We start from the raw sequence: 19752 nt of genomic DNA, 5'->3' as shown, positions 1-19752 counted from the left end.
TATACTGTAAGACTCATTCGATTAAAAATGTTTTCTTAACACAGTCAATTTTGAACAAATATCAAAAGCTATAGATAAACCATCCCAGCATTGGAATAGGGGTTGACTCATACAAGGTGTATCCCTGGAGCTCTCAGCACAACTAACAGCTCAATAGGACACATAGTCTCCTCTCCCCAGATTTTTGGGGGTTTTCTTACTGCTTGTATAACTCTGGGAGAGGTGCTTTGTGAATTTTGTAAGCTTCAGGGAATTTCTAAAACTTACGAGTTACTTCCTGAGTCTTAAGGATTTTTAGTACAGGATAGGGTGTTTCAATTCAGAAGAAATTCACTACACATGCTCTTTTCTTTCTTCTAACTCTTATCATGATGTGTCCTGAGTCTTGAAGAGGATGATACAAGCGTCTGAAGACTTTCCTCCATTTATGACTAGGTGTTGGAGCATTATGCCACATCCATAGTCCTGTGTCATTCAGGAGCTGGACTATTAGTTATCTGTCTCTGCAGTGTAACTTTCATTTCAAGAAATGAGTTTTCTTCCATGACTGAATAAGAATGACAAAGACAGTCTTCTAGGGGCAAAAGCATAAATGTGGAGGACATTGTTTGAGAAGCACAAGTCCATTTAACAAAATCGTAGCACCTGCTGCCCCACTGATGCCTCAAACTTCCCCAGTCATTGGATCTTAATCAGGATTACAATACTAGACACAAATTCCTTCCTGTGGAATGGGCCTCACATCCAATCAGAGAGAAGTTGATTATATCCATAAAAATCATGCGACTATTGCATGAGTGGACACATCTTATCTAATAGATAGGTAGTTAGCACATCTCCCTTCTATGCAAATGCTCCTTCCCCCACCTAGTAAAACCATTGTTGTCACAAAATCCAAGCAATGAGGCAAGAGTAGCTTGCATCATCACATGTCTTTCTGCGTCAGCTAAGCAGTCTGTGGACACTGATTCAGTCCATACTCATAATAACCTAGAGAGGCATTACATAATGTACCTCTACAAAAGAGAAAATGAACCCTGGAGAAGTTAATGTGCCCCAGTTAACTTGGACAAGTTTCCTAGTTAGCTAATAGCTAAAGGATCCTTGATGTGTACATGGATTTGTCTGTCCTTAGTTCAGAACGACCTTTCTGCACTTCTGTGATGTCTATGGTGCGGATTCTCTCAGTCCCCATCAACCACAACTGCCAAAACTAGAGAAGACTTCTACTGATGAGCCAGCAGTTCAAGCAATCAGAGGCTATTGCTTAATGGCAAAATCACTTTAACCAGAGAGCTACCAGCTTGAGATGGTCTCCCTGTCTAGTTTGCTGGTGGTTATTCAGCCATTCAGAGCTACTGGTATTTTAAATTTGTTGTTTGGCCTTTGACTGGTACTAAGTTCATTTGGTTAGAAATACTTAAAAAAATAAAACAAAACAACAAAAACAAAACCAGGACCTTACTTTGTAGCACTGGCTAGCCTGGACCTTGCTATGTAGACCAGGCTGGCCTCAAACTCATAGAGACCTGTGTGTTTCTAACTTTCCAGTACTGGAATTAAAGGTGTTCACCACTAAGGCCAGCAAAAACTACTTTCTTAACATAGACAATTTCAAATAAATACCAGCATCTCTAGATGAATTAATCTGGACATGCTTGAATAAACACCCATGGAGTTCAGACACACTCACCTATGCCCTTGTCATTGGTAAAGCAACACTTGAGACTACAATTTCGTCTTGGCTGTTTCTGGTTCATTGCTAACATAATAATCTTAGTGTGATTAGCAGTATTGACTTTTCCTCCCTAGCAAAGGAGCAGGTTAAGTCTTAAACATTTTCTGCATGGCTGGTACCATAAAGAACTCATTGTAAAGCCGGGCGGTGGTGGCGCATGCCTTTAATCCCAGCACCCGGGAGGCAGAGGCAGGTGGATCTCTGTGAGTTCGAGGCCGGGCTGGACCGATAGCCTCCGAAACAATACAGAGAAACCCTGTCTCGTAAAAACAAACAAACAAAAAAAAACTCATTGTATTACACACACACACACACACACACACACACACCTCAACAAAAAAGGATTTGGGGAGGCTAAAGTTATACAATTACTGTAAATATAGAATGCAGTAGAAATGCATAGGGAAAGTGGGCTCCAAAGATAGCAGGAAAAATATGCATGCATATGTAATTGGGGATTTCTGGGCAGGGGAGTTGTCTCAGAGGATAAAGTGCTTGCTGCCCAAGTATAAGGACATGACTTCAAATCCCCAAACCCAAGTGAAAATCATTATGGTGATACATGCCTATAACTCCAGCACTCACTAGGTAGAGGCAGGTGAATCCAGGTACTCACAGGTAAGCTAGTTTAGTGAAAAAGTAAGTTCAAGGTTTATTGAAAGACTGTCTCAAAAAATAAATTGTTATTGAGGAAGACATCCCAATAGTAACCCATGGCCTCTCCATTTGTCTGTACACACAGAGGTTCACACTTGTATGAATCTCTATATGTACTAACACACACACACACACACACACACACACACACACACACACACACACACACACCACTCACACAAAGGAGATTTTTCTCTCCCTGAAGTTTAAGATTGCTGCTTGCCCAGAATGCCCTTCTTTGAAAATGCCTCTGGTGCTTTTGGATTCAGATGTGGAGTTCCACGGTCTTTTAAGTTTCCTCCCATACACTCTTTCTTACATTTCTGAACTATCTGTTGGCTTATGCATTGCTAGCCAGTATAACCTGCTGGGCAACATTTAAACAAATTGAAAGGGAGAAAGCATGAGAATCAAGTTGTTTTGTTTCTGGTCACAGTAACCTTGCAAAACTTGCATGTGTCAGAACTTTTTTGGGTCTGAGGCTGAATATCCACAGTGGCCATCCTTGCACTCTGCTGTAACTTGTGAAATCTGTTTTCTGTTAACAGATCTGTGTCAGTTAATTTGTTAATCGGCTTTTCATTTCTAGGACAAATATCTGAACAAACAACTTAGTCTAGTTTGTTTTCTGTTGCTGTGATTAAACACTGACCAAAACCTGTTGAGATCCAGGCATCATAATACAAGGTTTCTCAGAGGCCCCAATGGAGGCAACCTAGGTCTGTGCCCTTTCTTCAAGGGCAGGCATGGCAAGGTTCCGTCTGAGGCTGGAGCCAGAGCCTTGAAGGAGTGAAGACTTTTCCTCTTGAAGAAACTGGAATTATTACCCCCAAGGCCTCTGTGTGCTTGTTCTATAATACACTTGAGATACCCTGTGTTCCCTTTGGGCAGCATTGCTTGATTAGCTTCTCGCTGACATTGTCTCATTGTGTGACAACTTTTTCATGACTCTGTTTTATTTTCCCCCTGTAACTGTGTATTGGATCTTTTCCTCCTTTTCCCTCTCCTCCTCCTTTAGTTTTATGACCAGGGTTTCTTTTTGTAGCCCTACCTGCCCTGGAACTCTCTCTGTAGTCTAGGCTGGCTTGAATTCAGAGATCTGCTTGCCTCCTGAGTGCTGGGATTAAAGGCGTATGTCCCCATTGCTTGATTAGATGCTAAACTTTTTAATATGCTTGCTTTCCTATTTTCCTTATTTCTGATCCCCATTGTCCTTCCTCCTAAGTCGCTGGAAAACAACCTGCTTATACAGTTCAAAAACGGACTTTGAGGCAAAGGGTTTGTTTTATCATATACCTTATAGTTTATAGCCTATCTCTGAAGAAAGCCAAGGTTAGAACCTGGAGCAACCTGAAGTGTAGAAATGCTGCTTACTGGCTTGTTCTTCATGGTTTGCTCAGCCTATTTTTCTACAAATAGCACAGGACCACCTGCCCAGGTGTAGCACCACTGTAGTAGTTTGGATATTCTCACATTAATTATAAATCAAGAAAAAGCCCCATAGGCATGCCCAGAGGCTAACCGCTATTATCTCTTACCAAGTGACTCTAGTTAGTGTTAGAGTGACAAAACAAACAAACAAAAACAAAAAACCCTACCCAGAACCCAACTTAAAGGACTTTTGGCTCACGGCTTTAGAAATCACATGTCCATGGTCACTTGGCCGCATGAGCGGTCATGACAGGAAGCAGAGCAGAGACCCTTGCAACAGGAAGCAGAAAGAATGCAGTCATTGTGAGTGCAGTCTATCTGTGCAGTGCATGCCTGTGCATGTGTGCATGCACAGGAAGAGGTCAGAGCAGGACGCCAGGATGTCTTCCTCCAACACTCCACCTTATTGCCTTCACATAGGTTTCTCATAAATAGCCAGGCTTGCTGGTGAGAGTTCTTGGCATCTGCACCCACCTCAGTGCTCTGGTTACAGGTATTCCTAAGCTCAGCCATGCCTAGCTTTTTTATGTGGGTGCTTGGGAGTTGAACTCAGGTCTTTATGCTTGCTGAGCAAGAGTCCTTACCCACTGAGCCATCTCCCCAGTCTTAATAATAACTTATTTCTCTCTTCAAAAGATATGGACTGGCTATAAAATTAAGTGTTTGATCTCTTAGGGAGCTAGGTAGATTTTTAGCAGCCTTGAAGGCTATTGAAGAGGGACCCCTCTCTCATAATCAGAAACTTGTTAAGCCAGGAATTGAAACCCCAAGACTTTGAATTTTGGTCAAAAGAAAGAATCAGCTGACATCTTATCTGTGACTCTGGGCTGAGGCTTGCTTTTTTTTCTTTTTGGTATTGTTGTTTTTGTATAAACTTTACAAAAGATCCTAAAAATTACTATCTAGCTTGAGGCTTTCTGATAAAGAACAAAGAAATTATGCTGTTTTGCCCCTTAGGAGTTGGTCCAAATGGGTCTGTCAATCATCTGAACATCAAAAACAAAAACAAAAACAAAAAAGGACTTCAAGAAAGCTGTCTGTTCAAGACAATTTAAGAAATAATATAAAGGGGCTAGAGAGGGGGCTCAGGGGCTAAGAACAATTCCTGCTGTTGCAGAGGACCCTGGTTTGGATTGCAACAATCACATGGTGGTTCATAACTATCTGTAACTCCAATTCCAGGGAGTCTGACACCCTCTTCTGACCTCCTTGGGCACCAGGCATGCACATGGTGAATGCATACATAATACATAAATACATACATACATACATACACACATACGTGCAGACAAAACACTCATATGCATAAAATAAGAAAGATAATATAAATAAAATTATAAAATAAAATAGATAGTATGACACATACCTAATTATACACGTGAACCAACCCAATGGTTTCTTTCTGTAGAATATTTCCTCTTTAAATTCCCTATATAACAAACCTCTTCTTTAAATTCCAAATTTCTATTAAAACACTATTTCTATTTATTTTCTTGATAAAGTTTCTTGAACTCTGACAGATACAACACTGCTCGAGGAAGGCAGTAATTTATTTTGTTATTTTAAAGATTTATTTTTAATTATGTGTGCCTGTTTATGTGTGTATACATGAGGACAAGTGCCTGTGGAGGCCGGAAGAGGACGTCAGAGGCCCTGGACTGGAGTTCTAGTGGTTGTGTGTCTACTAAGCCATTTCTCCAGCCCCAGATACATTGTTTTTATCTTTCAGACAAACTAAGAGAAGTTTGAGGCTTGGTCACTGTCACTCACCTTATATCCTTGTATGTGTCATTCATTAGATATCAGTGACAAATTACTGGAAACCCTAATACTGAAACTCTCCCTTGTCTTGGAACCTTCATGCTGTAACCATAGTGACTATTTTTGATTGTGGGCTTATTGAAACGGTTTCATGCAACCCAGGTTGTATTTGGACTTGTTATATAGTGAAGAATGGGCGTGAACTTCTGATCCTTCTACCTCTGCCTCCCTCCAGAGTGCTGGTATCACAGGCATCTGCCACCACACCTTGCAACAGAATTAGCTGCTAAACTGTGACAGCCTCTCCATTCTGAGAATGAGGGCTACATGGAAGCAAATCACCCCTCCCCAGTGGACTGTTGAAACTGTCTCATAGCAAAATCCACAGAGCTTCTGGCTTTTGTGTCATGATTTTCTGTAAATAAGACTGCCACAGGTGGCAGGGAGAGAAATTAGATCCTTTCTCTTCCTAGTTTGCATACCTGTAAACAAATACATTTTCCACTATGTATTTCTGTTTCCTAATTTCTTTTGGAATACTAAGAAAACTAAGACATTGGTTTTCTTTTCTGAGACAGGATTATAGTGACATTTTGTATGTAATCTAACAAATAAAGCTTTCCCAAAGACCAGGGAAACAAAGTGGCCAGCTACTAGAGAGTTCTCATTTCTACCAATGCTCAGAATGAAGGGGTATGCCCTCTGACTGCCTAGACTGCACTGAGCTCCTGCCTTATATTCCTCTCTAGTGCTGGAATTAAAGGTGTGTCACCCTAAATGCTGGGATCAAAGGCGTGAGCTGTCTTTCTCTTTTAGATTAACTCACTCTTATGTTGCCCAGGGTGGCCTTGAACTCACAGAGATCCATCTGCCTGTCTCCTGAGTGCTGGGATTAAAGGTGTGGCTACCACTGCCTGTCATCAATGGTTAACCAGTGGCTTAGATGTGTGACTAACTAGTGACTTAGCTCTTAACTAGGTATGTGGCTAACTAGTGACTTAACATTGCATTCTGATCTTCAGGCAAGCTTTATTTGTTAAATTAGATGCAAAATATCACTATATTTCGCCCTTTTATCTAAAATAAAAAGATGGCTATAACTAATATAAGAAAAACTATATACAATAAGTACAATAACTAACTATATACAATATATTCAGGCAATAATTATATCAACATTGCCTATTACACTTGCATTTGACAAATTCAGAGAAAATACACCATTATCTATCCTATCTTGGTGAGTTCAAAATGTTGTACCTAATTTACTTTCTGTCATAACTTGGATTCCCATCCAAAACTATCTTTTGATATCTCTCAACCTCACACACTTTATACCTCTCAGGGCAGTCTGGGCAGTCTGAGGAGCAGTGAGGTCTGGAGATGCAGTCAGAGGACAGGGTGGTCCCTTTGGTCTGAGCACTGGTAGAGGGGAGACGCTCTAGTGGCTGGCTGTTTTGCTTCTCTGGTCTTCAGTCAAGTGTCGTTTGTTAGATTACAAACAAAATATCACTACACAGGACCTCACCACATAGCCACTAGTTAACTCGGTACTCACTATGTAGGCCAGGATATCCTCAAATTTATAAAGATCCACTTGTCTCTACCTTTAGAACGCTGGGGTTAAAGGTGTAGTCACTGTACCTTGTCATTATCCTTTTTTGTTTGTTTTGTTTTTTGACTTTGGTATTAGATAGCCCTTCCCACATTCACATGTTTCAATTCATGTACACAAATGCATATTACTGAGACAGGAAAACAGGAAATTATGGAGGAGGGTCCAGAGATCAACATATAAAAGATAGCAGAGAAGGAAAGACTGGGAGCCCTTAAATTACCTGAGCTTCAATCAACAAAAAGAGCATGCTCAGAAAAGCCCCATGAGCTTGGGAGAAGTGGGTGCTTTGTTAATGGCCCATGAAAGTTTACTGCAGACTTTGTCTTAGCCCTTTTCCCTTATTGCTCTTTTGGAGGAAGGCCATAGGTTGGGGCCTGGCACACCTCTAGGCTCCTCTGAACCCTGTTCTTAATAAATGACCCCTTTTCCTGTAATAAATGTGTGTCTCTGTAAAATTTATTATAAAGAGGTACAGGGAACTGGTAACTCCAGACTCAAATTTGCACCTGTGACATTTCTAAGTAAGGTCACACTGACCAGGAATTTTCCCCAGAAATCTTGCTTATTATTATTTATTATTATTGAGGTCCAGGTTGACTTGTCATGAAGCCTGGTCTAGCCTGAGACTTGCTGCTTCAGTCTCCCATGTACTGAGATTACAGGCGAGAGCCTCCACTCTAGGTCTAAACATTCCTTTTTAGTAGCCAGAAATATCAGGAAGTTTCCCAGACTTCATCATTTTCACCAAAAAAAACAAGCTTGACTTTTACAAGGACTCCTGATTTAAGTTAAATCAGGTCTGCAGAGTGTTTGGGCAGGGTGTGTCAACATTATCAACTTACTGGTATCGATGAATTAGAGACCTATGACTCCAGTGATATCCTAGTAAAATTTGTGCCTCTTGCATACTTTTTTTTTTGGAGTGGTGTCAAATCTTATTCAGCAAAAGTGAGTCCATCCTATCACAAATTCCTTGTTAGTGAAAAAGTAATTACTCAAAAAAAAAAAAAAGTTCAAAGGCAGACATCACTGCTGGGAACTAGGATTTAAAACACAGTCAGATGGAGCCATCTGGCTTGCAGTTTGGTAACCACAAGCTTGGAGGTTTAAATAATAACCACTGTGATTCAGATGTTTTTACAGAAACAAGCCAGTGGTATGCTCTTCTTATGGTTAGATTTTGAGGATGCTGTCTTTCTCTTGAAATTCTTCAAGCTCATTATCATCTTACTCACCTGCTGACAGATCCTTGTTAGATCAGAGACAAAACTAAAAGGAAGTCCAGGAGCCAGAAATGATAAGAGAATAGAGGAAGGAATAAAAAAATAAATAAAGAAGGAGTAAATAATAAGTGCATTGTGAAGCTAAAACCGTAAGTGACCAAATCTGGCATTTTCTAACTGTGGGGGTTTGAATGAGAATGTCCTCCCCTAGGTTCATATGTTAGAATGCTTGGTCTCTAGTTGGTGTAACTATTTAAGGAGAATTAGGAGGTGTGACCTTGCTGGGGGAGGTGTGTCACAGGGTTGGCTTTGAGGCTCCCAAAGGTTCCTACTATCCCTAGTATGCTCGCTGCCTCCCAGTTGTGGGTCAAGATGTAAGCTCTCTGCTGCTGCTGCTCCAACTACCTGCCAACATGCCTTTGCTCCACCATCACAGACTCTGAGCTATCTGAAACCTTAAACCCAATTAAACTCTTCCATTTGTTAGTTGCCCTGGTCAGGGTGCTTTATCAGACAATAGAAAAATAACCAATGTACTAAATAGTAAACATTCCCTTTACCTTTACTCACAGATACATCTGGACAGTGCTGTGGAATTATCCTTTTGTACACTGTGAGCATTTGTTACTCAGATTGGCTTAATAAAAAACTGACTGCCCTGTAGCTAGCTAGACAGGAACTACAGGCAGAACTACAGCCAGATACAGAGGAGGCTGGGAAGAAGGGTGGAGTTAGAGGAGCTGTTAGCCAGATGCAGAGGGAGCACGGTATGCTGGAGGACAGGTAAAGCTGTGAGCCACGTGGCAGCAGGTAGATTAACAGAAATGGGTTAATTAAGTGGTGGTAAGAGCTAGTTACGAATAAGCCTGAGCTATCAGCTGAGCATTTATTATTAATAGTAATTCTCTTGTGGCTATTTGGGAGCAACTGCTGGGACACAGGAAACCTCCCTGTAAACAATGGGGGCCTATACTTTTTAATTTGTCAGTACCAGGAGTTAAATATTCTACTACCGAACTACAGCCCCAGCTAACGCCTGCATATTTTACTTGTCAGTCTTCAAATAGTGGTCAACAAATAAGATGGATGAAGAGGTGGAAGAAGACAAGATCATACTAGCAATCATTTGAAATTGTTATTTGAGTATAGAACAGCCAGTCAGGTGTCTCTGACCTTCAGGGGACTCTCAGAATCTATGGGACAATGTTATGGAACTTTGCATTCAGAGCCTATGAGATAGTCCTCAGGGATAGTATCCCATTCTGTGACTCCTAGAAAACTGTTCTATGATACCATAAATAAATCTTGGCATAGCACCCTTGGCATATCACACATATTGGTAAGTTGTTATTTTACTGTAAACATAAATGTATCCTTTTTTGTTGTTGTTTGTTAGTTTGTTTGTTTGAGATGGCCTTTCTCTGTGTAGCCAGGCTGTCCTGGAACTCACTCTGTAGATCAAGCTGGTCTTGACCTCAGAGATCTCCCTGCCTATGCTGGGATTAAAGGCACATGCCACCATGCCTGGCTTATTGTATGCTTCTTAACTGGGTCCTACATAGCAACTTAGGAACACATTTTTTCCATTTAGTATTTTGAGACAAGGTTGTCCTATACATCCCAGGCTAGATTTGAACTTACAGTTGTCCTCCTGCCTCTGCTTCCTGCATGATAGAATTAGAGGCTTGTCACACTACATATTAATTTGGAGACATTTTTGATTGTCACAACTGGGAGAGGGCATGCTACTGGAAGTATCTCACAATGCATAGGATAGTCAGTCCCACTATAACTGGCTCCAAATGTTAGTAGTGCTGAGTTGGAGAAATCCTGGTGCCAGTGACTGAAGAACCTAGAGGGAACCGTTAATGTAGTAGGACAGCAGAATCTTCCAGATGTTTAGAATTCTACCATGGTGTCTTAGGGTTTTATTGCTGTGAAGAGAAAGCAGCAACTCTTATAAAGAAAACATTTAATTGTGGTGTCTTACTTAATGGTTTCAGAGGTTTGGTCCATTATCATCATGACCGGGAGCACGGCAACATGCAGGCAGATGTAATTAGTGTTGGAGGAGTAGCTGAGAGTCCTACATCTTGCAGGCAACAGGAAGCCAACTAGCTGTGACACTGAGTGAAGCTTAAACAAAAGACCTCAATGCCCACCCCACAGTGACACACTTCCTCCAACAAGGCCATATCCACTCCAGCAAAGTCACACCTCCTAATAGTGTCACTCCCTATGAGATAATGGGGGCCAGTCACAGTCAAACTCCCACACATAGGAACCAACAGCTTGGAGGTGTATTGTGTATTAGCGACTTCACACCAGTTTGAAGAAAATACCTGAAAGACACGATTTAATGGATAAAATTTTCTTACAGTTTCAGAGGACTTAGCAGATAAAGATGGGGAAGGAACGATGGGGTAGATAACTTCTCATCAGAGCGCACATGCTGGTTTGCTTTCTGTTGCTGTGACAAACACCGGGACCAAAAGCAATGTTGGGAGGACAGGATTATTTGTCTGACACTTCCGGGTCACAGTCCATTAGTGAAAAAAGTTGGGGCAAGAGCTGAAGCAGAAACCGTGGAAGAACTCTGCTTACTGGCTCACTTGTAGCTACCTTTTCTTTCTTTCTTTTCTTTTTTCTTTTTGGTTTTACGAGACAGGGTGCTACCTTTTTTTTTATATACAGTCCAGGACCACCTGACCAAGGAACAGTTGCTCCTACAGTTGGCTGGACCCTCCCACATCAAAAAATAACCAGGGCAATTCCCCACAGACATAGCCAATGGCTAATCAAATCTGGCCTCTTCCCTCTTCCCAGGTGACTTTTGGTTGTGTAAAATTGTTAATAACAACTAACTAGAAGAGCAAGCTAGGGAGCAGGATTGGAGGCAGGGTGATGGGACAGCAGACTCAGGCAGCCCCAGGGTAATACTCCAACTAGACCTCCCCCACCAAGTAATCCATCTCCTCCAACTATTTACCACCTCCCAAAGTTTTCGGAATCTTCCAAAATGGTACCACCAATTGGGAACGAAGCACTCAAATCATGAGCCTGGCAGGACCGTTTCAGGATCAAACCTCAACAGAAGGACACTATACATTATCGATATCTGTGGCTTGATATCATGGCACCAAAAGCAGGTGGCAGGAGAGGCTCTGGCTAGAGCAATCCAAGGTTAGAGAAACACACTTTGTCCCTGGAATCAAAGTCAGTAAAAGAAATACACCCTGGCCCTAAAATTGTAGCCAAAAGGCTAAAAAGGACCAGAGAAAGAAACATACTTTGACCTTAAAACCAGAGCCAAATCTGACCCTAATCCTGTGCAGAAAACCAACCAATCATCCAGCAGGAACTCTAGCCAATCTGAGCTCAGCATTGAAGTCTGACCAATCCCCATCCTGAAAACCCTATATAAACAGCTTGTGTCTGTTTTGCGCTATCTGGCTGTCTTCTGCCACTCTGGCAGAGGGCAGCCACTCTCCTGGATTCTTCCCTCCCAATAAACCCCTTTGATGAGCTTCTGGTGAAGATCTTCTTTTGCAGAGGAACAGAGGCGACCCTGGGCAGAGCAGAGCACCAGGGAGCAAAGTTGTTACACTCCCTGGAGCAGAGCTGAACTGTAGCAACTTTGCCATGCCAGAGCAAAACTGCTACACTGGGCAAACATCCCCAGCTGGAAGACCCTCTCCTGCCTGAGCAGAGCCGATACACTGGGGAAGCCTTTCCCTGAGGCAAGGCTGTAAGCTGCTAAGCTTACTGCAACTTATGGTAGTCCTTGGCTCCAGAGCTCCAGGATATCTTTCCATCTGAGCTGTGTAAAACTCAGTATTCTGGCCGGGCGGTGGTGGCACATGCCTTTAATCCCAGTACTCGGGAGGCAGAGGCAGGCGGATCTCTGAGTTCGAGACCAGGCTGGATTGACAGCCTACAAAACAATACGAGACAGGGTTTCTCGTAAAAACCAAAAAACCAAAAACCAAAACAAAACAAGACAAAAAAAAACCCTCAGTATTCTGTGACTCCCCAGTGCCAGAATACCAGTCTCATCCCGATCTGATCAAAATGCCTACGAATATCCCTAACTCAACCATAAAATATGCAGTCTTTTGATAGAGACATGTATTTTTCTCAGCTCTGGGCCAGACATTTTCTCTGTCACTCAGGGTTGGGAAACAAGTTATCAGCAGGGCATGTTTTGCAAACGTCCTTCAGCAACGCCAAGCTTTGGGTTGTGGACTTATAGACAAGGTTCCTGTTATGTTCTTTAAGAGCTTAAATGGTGCATTTGTAATTAGGTGGTGCCTATGAACGGGAGAACCACATCATGGTTGGAAAACCATTCTCTCAAGTGGAAGATCTAGAGGATTGAGAATCTGTACCTTTTGTATCTCTGGAGACATTGCCTCACTTTATAGCCTAGGCTGGCCTCAGACTTGCGAAATCCGTCTGTTTTAGCCTCCCAAATTTTGGGATTATAGGCTTGAGCCACTGTATCTGCCTAGACCTTGTCTTTTTAAGTTCTGTACAGTATAGTTTTTTGTTTAAATGTCGTGTTTACAAGCACAATGAAGCTTGTGAATGGAAAAACCCTGATAGCATCAAGTCGGGACATTTACTCTCACAGGTGTGTCCATCCTGAGGCTCATGGCAACATGTGGCCCAGGATAATACTAAATACTGCCCAGTACAAAAATCGTAAACTTCAAACATTGTGAGATTTTTCTTTTCCTTTTTGGAATTTGAGCGGTTCTCCAGCACAAATTTTGTGTATGACGAGGTCCCAATATCGAGTCGCAATGTTGGTAGAGCATACACGCCTGCAAGCGAAGAACCTGGAGCCCAGGAGAACTTCATCAGAACCTTTTGGCTGTACTTTATAGCCCTGCTGAGCCCGGACTACATTTCCCAGGATACCCTATGGCTGAGACTCACTCAAGATTGGGTAAAACAATGAGGAAGTGATTTCGGGTCGCCCAGCAACGGGCGGAGTCCGGCACCGTGACTGGGTGAGCACGCCCCTTCCAGGAGGGTGAAGAAGCTTATTCCAGTTTCGGAGCCGTTCCTGTCTTTCCTTCCAGCCGCAGGGCACTTTTGGTCTCTTCTGCGCTCTCACCGCCTCTCTCCTCAGGCTCCGCCCCCTTTCCCGCCAGTCGCCGCCAAAACAGGAAACTGGATCGCAGCTGCGGATCGGCTGGGCGAGCAGCGCGCAGGCGCGAGCGGGCCGGTCCCCTTGACGCGCGCGGCGCGGTTGAAGGGAGAGTGAGTTGCTGAGGTGACCGGGTGACTACTTTTATCTCCACCATGGCAGCTCTCCGCTACGCGGGCCTGGACGACACGGACAGTGAGGATGAGCTGCCTCCGGGCTGGGAGGAGAGAACCACCAAGGACGGCTGGGTGTACTACGCCAAGTAAGCGGCCTGGAGCGGGGCGCTCGCGGGGCCCGTGTCCTACGAGGCCTGGACCCTGTGCCGTCCAGCCCGGCGGGCACGCGCATCCAGATTGCCAGCCACCTGTCCCAGGTTCCCCGTCCTTACTGGCTCAGGGTCTAGACCAGGTCACCTGGTCGCCTGCAGCACGCCCCCTGCTGCTCACTCGGTGGCACTGCACTGTGCGTTGATGGCTCATGGGTCTTAACTCTCCTGAGGAGGAAATAGAGCAAACTTCAATGCCCGGTTCCCGCCAAGGGGACCTGCGTTGGAGACCCAGCAGTCTGTATTTTTTAAACAGAGGTCCTGGATGGGTCGCAGTGGTTTCCCAGGGAAGATTTGGAAACCGCAGCAGAACCTTTCTCCATTACCAATCGTGACCTTGGGCCACTGAAAGCCTTGACTGCTAGTCTGTTTTCCCCATCAGCAAAATGAGTTGACACAAGAGTGAGCCACTCAGTGGAGAGAGGCTGGTGGGTTGTAGGTCACCCGCCGAGCCAGCATTGGTTGGACTGTATCTGTGGCAAGAGTTGCTTAGGCCTGATGTTGGAATTACCTGTGTAATTCTGTGTCTGGAAGGTGGAGGCAGGAGGCAACAGGATCAGGAATTTAGTGCCATCCCTGGCTACATGAAGAATTCTAGGCAAGTGTGAGCTACAAAACACTGCTGGACTAGCAAAACTGTAGCACTGTGCCACTAAACTCAGGGACTCTCGCTGTAAACCTGGCTGGCCTGCAGCTAGCTTAACAGACCAGGCTGGCCGCGAACTTTCACAGATCCACCTGGCTTTACAGGGTCTCACTGTGCATATAGGCCTGGGTGACCCGGATCCTCCACCCCTCGCATCTGGGTAAGGTCTCATGTGCAGACGCTGAGTTTCTATAGAGAACCCACTGCAGCTGACTCTATAGTTGGGGGAATCTGCTCATTTTTTAACAAATATGTGTTTGATGTACAAAATGATGGGTTTTGATACAGTTAGGAGTCTTGATTGGGTTCATCTTCTCTGCTAGCTAAAGAATTAAAAAGCAGGAAAAATCTCCCCAACACAGCAGGGGGCAATGGAGAAATCTCCAATACCTCAAACAGCAGCGGGCAGAACCAACCATTGAAAGGCATCTGTGGGGGGTGGAAGCGGGGGGGGGCACACTTTCACACAGCAGACACACATAGAGAAACTGATCCTCTGCAAAACAGACCTGGGAGGGGGGGATTCTGGAAGTCACAAAATAAGTACAGCTTCTTTTTGAGGGTTCTCTCTCTCTCTCTCTCTCTCTCTCTCTCTCTCTCTCTCTCTCTCTCTCTCTCTCTCTCTCCCCTCCCTCCCTTTCTCCCTTTCTCTCTCTTTTACTTTCTTGTCTTTGAAATGTTTTTCTTCCCTAACCTAAGAGTTGGTCAGTCAGAAGAAAGATAAGGTGGTTGATTGACCCACAACTGTTGGGTAACATGCCCTGATTTGGACTTGAACTTGCTGAGCAGGGGCCTGCTGGCAGGAGGAGAAAGCACACAAGGCCTTTGTTTTAAGATGTCAGGTTTTTGTCTCATGTGAGGATGGTGAGGAAGAAGCTGGCCTTTGGAAGTCCACACCTTTGCTACCTAGGCCCCTCTTCCTGTCTGTCAGCCTACCCAGGAGACTGCCTACCTCCTAGTCCCCGAGTTTTATGATGTCCTTTATCATGTGTATACTGTATACTTTCATAGCGTTCAGTGTCCTGTTACTCCCCCCCAATTTTCTTCCTCTTCTCAAATACTTCCCCCTCTACTTTCTTATGTGCTTGTAAAACACTTTTTAAACAGGGTCTCATGTAGTCCAGGCTGGCCTTAACTTGATATGTGCTCCTGATTCTCCTGTTTCCACTTCCTGAGGTCAACAAGTGTACATGAACACACCTAGCTTTATGTTTTTAAAATCTAGGAGAATCAGTCTGTTCACATGAGTGCCAGGAAACAAATGAATGTAATGACACCTGTAATTTGCATTTTTAGTTTTAAATAATTAATTTTAAAAATATGTAGACCATACTGGCTTTAAATGCACAGAAATCCTGTCTTCTGAGTTTAGTGACACAGTGCTACAGTTTTGCTAGTCCAGCAGTGTTGTGTAGCTCACACTTGCCTAGAATTCTTCATGTAGCCAGGAATGACACTAAATTCCTGATCCTGTTGCCTCCTGCCTCCACCTTCCAGATACGGAATCACATGTTTGCACCACCCTACCTGGTTCCTGCCTTGCTATCAAACTAGGGCTTAGCTTGTGCCCTGGAGTCTCTCCATTGATAGGTTGTAAACGCCCCATGAGATTTTCAGCTACTGAAGGGTACAAATCACTGCTGCCCCTAGTGCCCAGGTAGGAAGAAGCAGAAAAAGAAAAAACTGGTGAGTTCAAGTGTATAGAACCCTGAAGAGCCAGGTCCCTTGGTGGGCACTGGTGATGTCCAGCTGAGTGAGGAGCTCTGTAAGATCAGGCAGATGACTTGTAATTAGATAGTTCCAGTGCATTTTGTCTGTCCAGCATGAGATGTGGGTGAGTGGGTGAGGAAGGCTGCCTAGGAGAAGTGTCACTTGGCCTGTGTCTCAGAGCACAGGTAGGTGGGTCAGGTGGCAGGAAGTCAGGCAGGTGGAGGGGACAGGAGGAGGAACCCTAGGCAGGCCTCTGCGGTGCAAGGTTGTAAAGCCTGAGACTGTTGAGGAAGGAATCAGTTTGCAGAGGCTCTCTGTAATTCACTGAGGACCTGGGAGCCGGGGAGTGATACTGAGTTTGTGTCCTTAGAAGGAATGAGTGGCTATGGAGAAGTAAGTGGGTTGCATGAGCAGGAGGTGAGGGGTACAGGTATAGCAGTGATCCAGCATTTGCTGCTCCTACCTAGACCCCTGTGTGCAGAGTCCCTCTCTCTCTTAGAGACCTTACTAGTCTGTGCTGTCCCAACCACCTATACTTAACACTGTTTTTGGTTCTTGGCATCTCAAATAGGCATCTTGTCAGTTGATAATAAAGTAATACAGTTGCTCTTTTGTTGAGAGTGGATTTAAGGAAAGGAAACTTAACCTTTGAATGCCCTTTTCAGTGTTCCTCTGTTTCCTTGATAGGATCCTTGCCAGTGGTGATAGGTGTTTCTAGCTTTTGATCCATGCTCTATATGAGAATGATCTATTGTAGCTAGACTTTCAGTTTTAAATGAGTTTATTAAATGTGAATGGAACAAATGTAAAAGAACAAACATCAGGTAGCAGATAGAAGCCACAGACAGCAAAATTCTATCTGGTGGAGTACTCACAGGGCCCATCAGAAACAGACTGGAGGAGACTGACCAAGAGAGAAGTAAAGTCACAACTTTAAGTCAGATGTGTACAACATCAGCAGACATCTGGAGCTCTGTGTAGAGGTCATGCTGGCATTTCCATTTCCCAGTGCCTGCTCTCTATGGGCAAGCTTCCCCGTTCCACAGGCATTTTTATATTGTGGGGTAAATGGTAGCTGAGGGAAGGCACTTAGGAATCATCCGGCCTTGTTCAAGGACATGGTGTTTTTTTAAATACCCTTAGCTGTCTACTGTTTCCTTTCTTTCTGTCACAAACTAGGGAGCCCATCAGTCTCTTGGGGGCTTTTGGAGGACACTTGGAATAAACATTGCTAGAGCCTGGGGTAAGGGAAGCCTCCTTGATACAAGAGTCCGTTTTCAGTGAGCTTGGACAGCACATGACAGTTTACCAGTAGAACGTATTAAAGCTTACCATCTTATTATAACAATTAACCATTTGAAGTGTCCTCATAGCAGCCCCATTCTGCAGATGACAGGAAGTGATGGCTAAGAGGTGGAGTGAGTGGGCTAGTGGTGCATAGGGACTGTCTTGTCAGATCTAATGTTCATAGAGCCATGGTCATCTTGTCATAGTCAGATGATCTGTGCTGCTGCTGTCTTACATGTCCGCTCTTAATGTCCTTTTGGTAAATAAGCAAAGGGACGTAGTGATTAATGAGACAATGAAGTTACACCTAGATTCAGAATCTGCATTTAGAACTCTGTGTGTGTGTGTGTGTGTGTGTGTGTGTGTGTGTATAAGGGTGTATGCATGCCACGGCGTGCTGGTGGAGGTAAGGGTACAACTCAGGAGCTCATTCTCTATGTCCACCATTGGATCCAGGCAGCAAATTTGTGTCAGGATTGCATGGCATGCACTCATATTCTTGAGCCATTTGTCCAGCCCAGAATGTACATTTTAAAGTCACTTCTGTAATTTTAGTACTTAGGAAGTAGAGACAGTAGAATTAAATGTTTAGTGTCATCCATGGCTACATAGTAAGTTCAGGCCAGCTCAGGCTGCACAAAACCTTGTCTCCAAAAAACAAAAAACAACAACAAAACTAAACAAGACAACAACAGCAAAAACAAACAAACAAAAACCCCAAAAAACCAACAAAGCAAAAAGAAAAAGGAAAATAGAGATTTTTAAGAAGATTAATATTAACACTGTATTTGAGCTACATTTAATAGTTAAATGTGAACATTATAAACCAGACACTGAAGTTAGTCAGCAATCCTTAAATAAAGGGAATAGAAATGCAAAATGTCTTTCTAGGACCTTGTGATTCAAAGAGCTTTATGAAGTTGACTCATAGCTGGGACCCAGGCCCTCCTTGCTCTCCCCACCTGGCCTGCAAAATTCCTGCAGCATTGATTCCAGCCTGCAACCTGGGGCCCCTGACCTGATGTGGCCTGGAAAATGTCTGCACTGAGTACTTCTCTCTGTGCCTGTTCTTATTACTCCAGCTCTGTGTGGGAGAGACTCAATCTAATACAGTGATTACTAGGTAGCCATGTTAACTTATTCTGTTGTGGGTCTCTGTTACAGCCACACCGAGGAAAAGACCCAGTGGGAACATCCGAAAACCGGCAAAAGAAAGCGAGTGGCAGGAGGTGTGTATGTCAGAAGCACAGAGCCCTAAGTCTGAAACATTGATCAGCCAGGGAAGATGTCCCAGGGGCGAGGTAGCAGTTGACCCTGCCATTCTGGGAAGGCTGTCCGGTGGGTGATGAGCAAGGAACAAGTCTCTCCGTCTGAGAGTCTAATGGGATGTGGTAGAAGGGGAGATAAAATCTTGAGATGGAGGTGAGGGGGTATGCCTGATAGCCTTAAACAAAAGATTATGGAAACATTTGGGGCCTTTGACTACTTGGGTTTCTCTGAAGTTACACCATATGGGTAATTGCTCTTGGTGTAGGCTGTGGAGGCAAATGTCAGTATTTTATGGAAACCTACAGAGATAGCTATGACTTCTAGGTGCTTCCAAACAAGTGTACAATCCATGGAATAGAAGTGTTGAGTAAAAACAAAAGGCATTGAAGCTCCTTGACCTCAATGTCATTAGGGTCTAATTCGACAGGTGAGGTGGTACATGAAAATGATGGGCTGGCTCTATAACATGGTACAAGTCAGCATTCCACTGGTCAGTGTCTGGTGAACTTGCAGACTTGATTGTGGGCTTCAGGAATTCATGCTCATCGGAGAATCTGCTGAGGCTTGCAGTCGAAAGAGAAGCTGATTGAACATTTAAGAGTGGTTAAGTCAGAGGCAGAAATGTGGGCTCCAGATGGGATGCCATGCCTTTTGTAGCTGCTGCCCTTGAATCTTGTGTCCAAAGGGTCTAGGGGACAGGGAATAAGAAGGATGACACTTCTTCCTGACCTTGGGGTTTGGCTTGGCTTATTCCACTACACGTATCGCTGTCAATCTTTCTTGTGTTTCAGATTTGCCATATGGATGGGAGCAAGAAACTGATGAGAACGGACAAGTGTTTTTTGTTGAGTAAGTGTCTATGTAGAAACATGGTCGGGTTGTCTTTTAAGAGGAATTTTCAATTATAATTTCCTACATTGACTGCAGGAACA

The 19752-nt window shown here is 43.8% G+C and overlaps 1 protein-coding gene across 2 annotated transcripts in view; it reads left to right on the top strand.

The window, feature by feature from the left end:
* Positions 1-13493: 13493 nt before the first annotated feature.
* Wwox (WW domain containing oxidoreductase) overlaps positions 13494-19752 on the top strand; it is a 907540-nt gene continuing 901281 nt past the window's right edge. The window contains exons 1-3 of one of the 2 annotated variants that reach the window (XM_040736459.1): positions 13494-13845; positions 18716-18780; positions 19612-19669. In XM_040736459.1, coding sequence (XP_040592393.1) covers positions 13739-13845; positions 18716-18780; positions 19612-19669 — 230 coding nt within the window. In that variant the 5' untranslated portion in view covers positions 13494-13738. The remainder of the gene's footprint in view (positions 13846-18715; positions 18781-19611; positions 19670-19752) is intronic. The other variant, XM_005073062.4, reaches the window with a different exon arrangement.

Source organism: Mesocricetus auratus, unplaced genomic scaffold, assembly GCF_017639785.1.
Source record: "Mesocricetus auratus isolate SY011 unplaced genomic scaffold, BCM_Maur_2.0 Super-Scaffold_6723, whole genome shotgun sequence".
In the NCBI taxonomy this organism is placed as follows: domain Eukaryota; kingdom Metazoa; phylum Chordata; class Mammalia; order Rodentia; family Cricetidae; genus Mesocricetus; species Mesocricetus auratus.
Note: the sequence above shows the minus strand (reverse complement) of the source record. Positions and strands in the feature narration are given on the sequence as shown.